General features: G+C 36.9%; 1 protein-coding gene across 1 annotated transcript; it reads right to left on the reverse strand.

The window, feature by feature from the left end:
• Nucleotides 1-4,739: 4,739 nt before the first annotated feature.
• On the reverse strand, nucleotides 4,740-7,361 carry LOC131153036 (uncharacterized). Its single transcript, XM_058105057.1, has 3 exons — nucleotides 6,929-7,361; nucleotides 5,387-6,607; nucleotides 4,740-5,026 (listed from the first exon to the last, which is right to left on the reverse strand). The coding sequence occupies exons 2-3, from the start codon at nucleotides 6,300-6,302 to the stop codon at nucleotides 4,992-4,994; spliced, it is 951 nt and encodes a 316-aa protein (XP_057961040.1). The 5' UTR covers nucleotides 6,303-6,607; nucleotides 6,929-7,361; the 3' UTR covers nucleotides 4,740-4,991.
• Nucleotides 7,362-11,571: the final 4,210 nt, after the last annotated feature.

Raw genomic sequence — 11,571 nt, forward strand, 5'->3', positions numbered from 1 at the left:
TTATTTTTCCATGCAAATTATTAGTATTTATCAGCAAATTAATTTTCAAACAAGCATGTATTATATTTGAATATTATTGAGAAAATGCATATTTGGGAAAATACTGCTGTTATTTAGGAAATACGATTTTAGAATGAAATGTATGATTTACTCAGCATTGTGTGGCATAAATATCATTTTATGTGGGAAGTATTGTGATATGATAATTTTATGAGTAAAGTATGTTTTCAGGAATTATGAAATAATGCAGTACATTATGATTTCAAAATACATGATAAATGAATTATTTATTCAGAATGATATGTATGATATGTTCGGCGCAAGGTCGTGATTGATAGGCGGCGCAAGACCCTGTTTTACTTATGATTTTGGTGCAAGGCCATATTTATGAATGTTCGATGCAAGGGCGCAAATATGAAAGAAACTGGCGCAAGGTCATATGTATGTATGTTACTTCAGGAAATGCTATCAATCTATTTATATTAGACAAGTATATTATCATGTATTATATGTTTTAGAACCCGGATGATAGTTCAGTTCAGTTACAGGAACACGGTACCGTTGCTATACAAATCAGATATCTATGTTCAGACTTGTGCTAACACCCCCACAAGGGGGTAGGAGATGGATAGTCGATGTGGCTTTTAGTGTAGAGTTGTAGATGTCCACCTGGGAGTCCGGACCAGGGTGTGGCAGGCCCATCGTACTTACAGATATTTTTGACTTGGCAGTGGTCGGCCAGCCATGTCGGGTCCCGCCTTTGGGCTGCACAACTCATCATGGGGGGGGGGTAATACATGACATCAGCTAACTATACATCCTGTGTGAAATTTCAGTATTATCAGTTATATCAGATATTTCATGATCAATATAAATTATTAGAAATTATGAAAGTTTTGATTATTTAGTATGTTATGATGAATGTTTTCAGGTATATGAAATCTACCGTATATGTATAATTGCATCAAATATTCATGTTGCCACATAGGTGTATTTAGTTTATTTTCCCTGACTGAAAAGTGTCTCACTCCTGAACTTAAAAATAATTTTCAGGAAACCTAGAAGGGCTGGCCGATCGAGGCCGTCATTGAGTCTGTTGTGCTACCTCGTTAGGAGGGTAAGTTTGAACTAGGATCAGAAGATTTTTATATGAGATCCTAGGGTTATTTTTATATTTTTGGGAGATTGTATATAAACACAGTGTTTTGAATTATAGTTACCTCTGGTATTATGTATTTTGTGGTTATAAGAATGTGATTTTCATTTACTGCTGCTTAGGTTTCTGCTGTGAATATCATATGTGTGCCCATTACCCTCGGGTTCAAGTTAACCTTTTTATTAAATATGTTTTATTATATGATTAGATAAGCAAGTCTTTACAGTGTGTGTTGCGGTGTGTGTGCACATGTGTGCATAGTGGGTGAAGGAGTGTGTGTTGTGGGTGCATAGTGTGTGTAAGTGGTGCCAAACTCAAACTCCAAAACTCAACATCTCACTCTAGCATTTCATCAAACAGCTTGCACCCATCGGGTTATTTCCCACATTATGAGTTCATACACTGCAGAAATAGATTGAAAGAGACCCTGCATCCTCAACAAAACTAAAACTCTGGAAATGCGCAACAACCCAACATCAACACCTCATATATTTTTGGGAAATTTGAGCAAGCAAACATAATGGATAACAAACAAGAAACATATAAAATTTCAAGAGCAGAATTTGTAAAATCAAGAACAGAATATATGAAATAATCTTGATCTTATTTCTTGAATACAGCTGAACTTTACAAGTGAAAAACTTGAAGAATACAAATTATCAAAAACTCCTTATATACAAAAAACTATTAAGCTAACTAATAACTAACTTTTGGAGGGAAAGAAAATACAAAGTTTAACTAATTATAACAAATAACAAATCCTCCCATAGCTTCTTATCAATTTTAACACCCCCCTTCAAGAGCAATACTCTTGCATTTTTTATCCTTCTTCACATAATTAGGATATTCAATCTTAGGGGCATATATGTTGATCAATTCCAACTTCTTGATTAATCTGATATGGCTATCTACACCAAGTGCCTTAGTAAAGACATCTGCCAACTGATTTTTAGAAGCAACATGAAATGTTTTGATAGTACCATCAAGGACTCTATTTCTCACAATATGACAATCTACTTTTATGTGTTTTGATCTTTCATGAAACACAAGATTCGCAGCAATATGCAAAGCTGCTTGGTTATCACAGTACATTAGCACTAACTTATCATGCTTTACTTGAAAATCTTTCAATAGATATAATAACCAAGTTACTTCATAGGTAGTACTTGCCATTGATCTATATTCAGCTTCAGCCGAAGACCTTGACACCATTGACTGCTTCTTTGATCTCCATGAAATTAAAGCATTCCCAAGAAAAACACAATAACCAGTTAATGATCTTCTAGTGTCTGGACATCCTGCCCAATCAGCATCATAATAGGCTTTTAGTTATAAATCTGAATCACTAGGGAAAAATACCCCTTGCCTTGATGTTCCCTTGATATATTGCAATATTCTGGTGGCTGCCTGCATGTGTGGATGCCTTGGTTTGTCCAAAAACTGACTTAATCTATTTACTGCATATGTCAAATCAGGTCTGCTCAAAGTTAAATACATTAGTTTGCCTACGAGTCTTCTGTATTTGTTCGAGTCTGTCAACAAGTCTCCAGAATCCTTGGACAACTTCAGCTGCTGTTCCATAGGAGAATTAACAGGTTTGCATCCCATCATACCTGTTTCTTTTAATATGTCAAGAGCAAACTTCCTTTGATTTAAGCTGATACCCTTCTCACTTCTAGCAATCTCAAGCCCTAAGAAGTATTTAAGTGAACCAAGGTCCTTAATTCCAAATTTGGCATCCAAAACTAACTTCAATTCAGCAACACAGAGTGGATTATTTCTTGTGATGACCATGTCATCCACATATACTAATAAAGCTGTAAACAAAGAACCTTTCACATGCACAAACAAGGAATGATCAGCAGTAGATTGAATGAAACCAAGCTGTTGAATAGTGGTGGAAAGTCTACTGTACCATTGTCTTGAAGCTTGTCTTAAACCATAAAGAGATTTGAGTAGCTTACACACAATAGGAGAAGAAGCACTCCCTTCTTTACTGTGATAACCAGGAGGCAAAGACATATATACTTCCTCATCCAAATCCCCATGTAAAAAAGCATTAGATGTCCAATTGATGGAGAGGCCAAGCTTTGGCAGCTGCTAATGCAATCAAGACTCTAACAGTGATTGTTTTGGCTACTGGAGAGAATGTTTCAAGAAAATCTAAGCCTTCTCGTTGAGTGTAACCCTTTGCAACTAATCTTGCCTTGTATCTTTCAACTGAACCATCAAAATTCAATTTAATTTTGTATACCCATTTACATCCAATAGAAGATTTACCAGGATGTAAAGTAGAAAGTTCCCAAGTGTGAGTTTTCTCAAGTGCTTGAATTTCCTTATCCATTGCCTCTTTCCACAAAGGATCTTTAACTGCTTGAAAGAAAGACTGAGGTTCTTGAGGAGAAGAACTAACTGTCATCATGTATGACTGATAACTTGGTTCCAAATGTGAATAAGTAAGGTATTGAGATATATCATAAGGTGCACCTGGAGTGTGAGTAACAATACAAGAATAATCCTTTAAGTAATCAAGTTGTTTGGTGTGTCTCGTTGATTTCTGAGAGGTGCAGATGATGGTTCTGCTACTGTAATATGAACAGGTACTGTTGAGACTATATTAGGAATTGTATGGTCAGGTAAAGAATGAACCAAAGAATCAGCAGAATTATGACTAGCAGGGGAAGTAATAATAGGAATGACAAAAGAAGAAGGATTAGAATTAGAATTTGGAATCTCAACTGAAATAGAATTATTAAGTCGAGTTGAACAAGGAATGTGATTTTCAGGAATGCAAATGGGAGTAACAAAAGAGCTATTACCTGAGTTGGAATTTGCAATGTCCTCAACTTCAGAAGTAAAAAGAAAAGGATCTGAAACTGATTTATTAGTATCAGCAAAAGGAAATATTTCTTCATGAAACACTACATCTCTGGAAATGAAAACAGTATTTGTACTTATATCTAAGACTTTGTAACCTTTCACACCAAAAGGATATCCTAGAAAGACACATTTTCTAGCTCTAGTAGTAAACTTAGATCTATTATATGCTAGAGTGGAAGCAAAGCAAAGACATCCAAAAACCCTTAAGTGACCATAAGAAGGTACATGACCATAAAGTACTTCATAAGGAGTTTTATGAGACAAGGCTGAATTTGGGATTCTATTAATCAAATAAACTGCTATTAAAACACAATGTCCCCAAAGTTATAAAGGCAAATGAGAATGGAACAAAAGGGATCTTGCAACATTTAAGATATGTTGATGTTTCCTTTCTACTATTGCATTTTGTTGAGGAGTTTGAACACAGCTTAATTGATGTAAAATTCCCTTTTGAGCAAAGAAATTTCTCATGATAAACTCTGTTCCATTATCAGTCCTTATTATCTTTATTTTTCTAGAAAATTGAGTCTCAACCATATTGTAAAATTGTTCCAAAACAAATTGTGTTTGAGACTTGTGTTTCAGCAAGTAAACCCAAGTACACCTAGAACAATCATCTACAATGGTTAAGAAATATTTGCATGAATCTATTGTAGGAATAGAAAATGGACCCCACAAGTCACAATGTATCAAATCAAAACAATTTTCAGAAATATGAGAACTTTTATTAATAGGTAATCTCTTTTGCTTTGCAATATGACAAATATCACAAAGAAAATCTTTATTTGAATCAACAAGAGGTACATCATTGGATTTAATCAAAGGCAATTTGGCATTTGATAAATGTCCCAACCTGGAATGCCATACATGTGACTGTGGCTTATTTACTGACAAAACTGAAGAAGAAAAAGAAACAGACTTGCTTCCTTCCAGCAGATAGAGCCCATTGTATTCTTTACCCAGACCAATCGTGCTCCAATAAGCAAGGTCCTGGATAAGACAAAAATTTCCAAAGAAAATAAGGCAACAAGAATGATTTAACAAGTTGACTGACAGATATGAGATTAAAGATGAAAGAAGGAACACAAAGAACATTGTATAAGATCAAGGTTTCAGTGATTTGAACAGTCCCAATGTGTGTAACCAAAGCAGTTTCACCATTAGGAAGATTCACATGAGTATTCAAAGTGGCTGTGATATGTGTGAAACAAGTAATTGAATGTACCATGTGGTCAGTAGCTCCTGTGTCTATGACCCAATCAGTAGATCCAAAACAATTCTTGTTTACCAATTTTGCAGAGAAAATAGAGTGTTTCAAAATGGGTGTGAAGGAAGAATTAGATATAAAACCTGATATGGTTTCAAGATATTTATTATGTGCTTGAGGCTGGGAAGAATTTATTGTCATAGCAGCAGCACCATGAACACCAGCAGATCCAGAGGTCAATCTAGACAAACCATTACAAACACTTGCATTAGCAACATGATGATTGTCATTAGAAATTGATCCTGTATTGAGAAAAGCCAACAACTGCTCACATTGAGTCTTGGTGATGGGACATTGAATCTGGCTTTGAAAAAAATTCTCAATCACAGTTCCTTGAGGACAAGAAACTTGATTTGCACTTGATTTCCATTTTGACTTATAACCAGGTGGATATCCGTGTAGTTTGAAACACTTATCAATAGTATGCCCAAGCATATTACAATGAGTACACATAGGTTTTTCTTTCTTGCTGTTTTCCTTATTCCATCCTGAATTACCAGAACTACTTCCCCTTGAATTTGCATACATTGCCATAGTATCTGGTTTAGCAGCATAGGAACCTCCATGTCCAGCATTCTTGTGAGACTCCTCTTGAAGAACTAATGCATAAACCTTGTTTATTGAAGGAAGAGGTTCATACATTAGAATTTGAGTCCTAATGGTTTCAAAATTTTCATTCAATCCCATAAGAAACCTCATGACATAGACTTTATCATGATTATTACTGAACGTTTTATTTGCACCACATGTGCACTCCGGTAATGGTTCAAGATTTAGCAATTGATCCCATAACCTTTTGAACTTTGTGAAGTACTCAATTGCTGACATCTGATTTTGAGTAATATAACAAAGTTCCTTTTGAAGGTTATATATTTTGGGACCATTGCCTTGAGAAAAAACATTTTGCAATTCCAGCCACATTTCTCTAGCAGTTTTACAATACATCACACTGCCGTATACATCTGCGTGCATAGAATTAATCAACCAAGAAATTACCATCGTGTTGCAACTCTGCCAGTCTTCATAGAGAGGAGACTTTGGATCGGGTTCACCAATTTTTCCATTGATAAAACCTATTTTTTTTCTTGGCAGTGAGAGCAAGAATCATGGCTCTTGACCAAGAATGATAGTTTTTCATACCAAGTAGTGGCTGTGTAACCAAAATGCTACCTGGATTTTCATTCGAATGGAGGAAGAATGGATTTGAGAGGCTCGGTTGTGAGGATGGATCAAATTGATTGCTTGAATCTGGAGATGTCATGGATACACCTTCAGCTCTCTATGATCTTCCTATCTCCGCAGGACTTGTATTAAAAAAAAAAAACAGAAGCAATTTCAATCTGCAAATTGATTTCTCTGATACCATATAAAATTTCAAGAGCAGAATTTGTAAAATCAAGAACAGAATATCTGAAATAATCTTGATCTTATTTCTTGAATACAGCTGAACTTTACAAGTGAAAAATTTGAAGAATACAAATTATCAAAAACTCCTTATATACAAAAAACTATTAAGCTAACTAATAACTAACTTTTGGAGAGAAAGAAAATACAAAATTTAACTAATTATAACAAATAAAAAATCCTCCCATAGCTTCTTATCAATTTTAACAAAACAAAATCACCTCGAATCGTTGATGCTCGGAACAGGTGACAGAGCCGTGGTAGTTAGTGATGCCGGTGGTGGTGGCTTGCGATGTCTAGGGAGCGCCTGGGGCGATGGGTAAACTGTGAACCCAAGTCTGGACGTCTTGCCATAATCCACAGACAGACGTTCAAGGAGAAGTGAACCAAGATCTGAACCAGTGCCCCCACCAACAGCGTTGAAAACCAGAAAGCCTTGGAGACGTGAAGGGGAATGGTGCGTGGCTGCGATGCTGAGAGATGAGAGAGCGGGATGGTTAGAGTTGTGTTCGGTTGGTTGCTGTTGTTGCTGTGTTCAGCTACTGTGAATAGCAGGCTTTGGTGCTGTGCTTGAACGGAGGAGGGAGCAGCTGTGTTGTATTCGGCCTCCAACTCCCCAACAATTGAACCGAGCCGAGAGAGTGTGGAGAGGCGGAGATGAAACTACTGCTAGGGGGGCACCTTCGGGTAGATCTGGAGTGGAGAATGATGGTCGTGAGTGAGTTCGAGGGTGCTCCGGCGTTTGCTGAGAATCGTGGTGGTTGCAGGTGGTCACGAGTGGTTCTAGTCTGGATGAAGGTTGCGAGGTGTGCTGCGGGAGGCGTGGCGGCAGTGGGGGAGAGTTGAAGGTCGTGGATGGTGACTGGAGATGGAGGGTGGCTCGATTTGCCGTAAGGTGGCTGTGGAGTTGTAGGTGATAGGGAAGATGAGAGAAGGGGGAGTTGAATGGTTGCGATGGTGGTGGTGACAGGGAAACACAGTGGTGCGTGGGTTGCTGGTGTGGCTTTGTTGGGTGATGACGAGAAAGGGGGAGCCGAGGGTGGAGGCTGTGTATGAGAAAGAGAGGGAGAGATGAGAGAATTGGAGGTTGGCCAAGAAGGGAAGAGTTGGCTAGTGAGAGAGCCTACGGGTGGTCTGAGATTTATGAGGATGGGAGGGTGGTTCGGGTGGTTTTTGGAGTTGCAAGTGACTCTGGTCTGGCCATGGGGAAACGCGGTGGTGCGTGGGTGGTTGTGGCTGAGCGCGGGTGAGATCTGGACTTCTGTGTTGGGTGAGTGGAGGCCGGAGGTGACAGACGGTAGAGGTTTGCTGGTGAAACAGAGAGATGGAGAAGGAGTGGTTTGGGGAGAGATGTGATGGTTGCAGGCAAGAGAATCAGGGGGAGAGCAGGAGAGTGCGAAAGAGATGGAGAGAGGAAGGTGGTGAATGAATATTTTCTGTGCGCGAGTGCTCACTTTATAGAATCCAGACAGTGCGAAATGGTGCTAAAAAGCCCGCGGGAAAGGAGAACAATCTCAACAGAAAATATTCCCTCCCCACTTTACATGCGTGGTTCCACTAGGAGAGCTGCACACATGCCTTTCCTTTTATTTTTGAATTTCTTATTTATTTGTTTTTCTTGTCCAATTTTTTCTTGCAAAAGGAAAGACCCGGGTTTGAAAATTAAAACTCGATTCTTGGCAACGGCAGACCTGAACTTGAAAATAAAAATGACTCAAAAAAAAAAATACTCAATTTGAAAGACCCAATTTAAACTTAAATGCTCGGACTTAATTTTTTAAAAAAACTCTTTTAAAAAATTTGAAAGACTCGGTTTAAAGATTAATACTCAATTAAAAATTGCAGGACTCAATTTAAAATTAAAAGACTCAATTTAAACTATCGAGATTCAAGTTAAAAATACTGGGACTCGATTTAACACACTGGGACTCAAATTGAAATCGGGACTTGATTTAAAAATATTGGGAGTTGATTTAAAACAACAGGACTCAATTAAACACACCGGATTTTTCAAATAGGGTCCTCCAATTTTCGGGATTCGAAGTCAACTTATTACATCGGGTTTTCTTGGGGAGGCCTAGTTAAAATTAGGGTGTCGACACATGTATTACTACAGATGTTGATCCCATAAAAGTGGAGCATGGATCCTAAAAATTCTAATCCCATAGATGATGGATTACCAAGGTTTCGTGCACTTTCCTATGATTGAGTAATGGGTTTTGTTTCAAAAAATGAGTGGTTGGAGCTCACAAGTGAGAGAGGTATTGTAGAAAATTTCACTTGTGAGCTTGTCTCACATTGAAATATAGTGGGTAACGGGTACTTACATATATGGTCGGACCCAAGATCTAATAACTTAAGTTTTTGCATCAAATTGGGGTTTTCCCATGTATATTAAGTCCGCTCATGAGGTTCATCGGTCTTAACATCTTTTTACTCCTTAAGTTAATATATATTTCTTACCTTCTAAAATATAAACTTTTGTCATATCATCAACTTGGTAAGCCATTCCCTCGCCACCCTGCCAATCAAGTGCAAGCTCTTCCTCTAGTAGATTTCTAGCAGTTGTTCCTCTTGCAAGGGAAAATTCTTATTCAAATCAAAGGATGCTGGTTAACGCAAGGGGTTTTGGCATGAGAAAAATACCTTTAAAAAAAAAAACCAAAACCAAAACCAAATGCAAGATAGGAATGTTAAATGCAATTTTCAATAGAAATCATCACTCTTTTTTTGTGCACTCTTGTTACATAAAGAATCTTCGAACTTTTTTTTGTTGTTGCAACTTATATTCAAGCATTCATGCACTAGTAGGCAAGTGCAATGGACAATCACCCAATATGTAAATTTGGGTATGGAGGCCTAAAAAATTTGAGTCTCAAGTTTGAAAAAAGGAAAGAGTTTTCAAGGAATTCCTGCCAAAAAATTGTCCGCTTTTTAAAGTTTAAGCATTGTTATCAATGTTTGCTTCTTTACCATCATAGTATGTATTTGGAGCTTGGAGTATGTGCATGCTTTTCCCTCACATTAACTCCACTTGGTACTGCTAGATTTTTATTAAGTGAAATAAAAAAATTCTTGTTTTTTTTCCCTATTGCTCAATTCTCATTCAGTTGCACTTGTCATTAATCTACATTTGGCCATGCTTTAGTGCCACCACTTAACTCACATTTGCTTATGCCTTAATACCACCATCTAAGTGTGGCTTTCGTTGTCAGCATGCTTTTTCAGTTGATGTCAGTGAAACTTTTACACATGCATTGTGCTTTGATTCAACCTTGATAGGTCTGAGAAGTTTATGTTTTAACCATAATAAGTCTAAGAAAATTGTTTACTTAATTTTGATAAGTCTAGAGGTTTTTAGTTTCATAGTAAGTAAAGAGAAGTTTTTGTTTCAACCCTAGTAGGTCTTGGATCTTTTTGCTTTAATTTTATATAGGTTTAGGCTGTATTGTTCTAACTTCGAAAGGTTTAGAGAAGTTCTTAATTCAATCTAAGTAGGTTAGGAGGGTTTTGTTTCAACCCTAGTAGGTTAGGGAAGCTTTTTTGAAGGTTTAAAGTGTTTGTCTTTCAATCTCAATAGGTTAATTTGACAAATTTTTTTTTTTCAACTCTAATACGTATAGGAAAATTTTTCCATCCAATCTCAATAGGTCTATGTTGTGTAAAACCTCCAAATATGCACAACAGAATATATATATTTGTATGTAAAAAATCAAACACACAATGCAACACTTTAGTGGTGAATATACAAAACAATCCACAACCACAACAAGTAAATGAAAGTAAGAATAAACACAATGACACAAGGAATTATGTGGTCCGACAATACCTACATCTACGGGAGCAAACGACAAGGATTTACTATCTTCTTGTATAAATTATAAGAGCAATACAAGAACCCTCTCAATTCTCTCAACAACTATCAACCAATACTCTAAACATATAAGATATGAAATAAATATAGAGTTCCTCAAGGTTTTCCCTCAAAATCCCAACCATACTAATGTTCCCCATTCAAATTTTGAAATTTGCGCTGGGTGTCCCGACCCAAACTGTCGACGGTTTCAGATAGAATTTGTCCAAATTTTTGCTCAAAATCTTCGGCGGTTAGAGCCTTATCGCCGACGGTTTCCCCTGCTATTGCTTGATTCCTTTCATGCTTTCCTTTTGTGTATATTATTCACTTAGTATGTGAGCCCAAATTCACAATAGTCTATAAAGAGAGAAGTTTCTTTACAAGGGAGAAAAGGGAGTGAAAGACCCTAAATAGGTTGGAGAGAAGACACGAGGATATTAGGGAATTTCTAGGAAAGAAAAAAAAAAAAAACCTTCAAGCACACAAAAATAAAAATACATTTTTTAAAAAAAGGGGAAAATCCCTTAAGTGCTTCCACAAAAAAAAAATAATAATAATAAAAAGAAAGAAAACACCTTAAGTGCTTCCACTAATTGGTGGGTATGCCAGAAAACAGGATAAACAACCAAAAACTATGACCACAAAACCAAAAATTTGAATAAAAGAAGGTAGAAAAAGGGAGAATTGTACCCCAAAGAAGCTACTAATTAACCCTAGTTTGGTTGTAACACTGAGTGAGTAAATTATTCGTGCCGTATTGACAATTGGGGCATTAAGTTCCTTAGGAGATAAAAAGGTATCTTAGAAAATGACAATGTGTGCATCATCTCCCTTAATGCTTGATTGAGTTTTGACAATGACAGGAGCACCATCTAAACAACTCTTGTGCAAAGTGACAAGGGTTTCCTACCAAGCTAACCTACATCCAAGGGCCAAGCGGACTTTTGATTTAACTAGGTCAAGCATATATAGTGGGAAGAAATGTACACTAAGCTTGCATGCTTAAGC

The sequence above is a fragment of the Malania oleifera genome, chromosome 4 (assembly GCF_029873635.1).
Source record: "Malania oleifera isolate guangnan ecotype guangnan chromosome 4, ASM2987363v1, whole genome shotgun sequence".
Lineage (NCBI taxonomy): Eukaryota > Viridiplantae > Streptophyta > Magnoliopsida > Santalales > Ximeniaceae > Malania > Malania oleifera.

Excerpts from the sequence above, each read along its gene's own strand:
- LOC131153036 (XM_058105057.1), bottom strand. The coding sequence starts at position 6,302 with ATGGTAATTTCTTGGTTGATTAATTCTATGCACGCAGATGTATACGGC. Across the intron at positions 5,027-5,386 it reads ATATCTTGAAACCATATCAG|GACCTTGCTTATTGGAGCAC; the intron begins GTTTTATATCTA and ends TGTCTTATCCAG.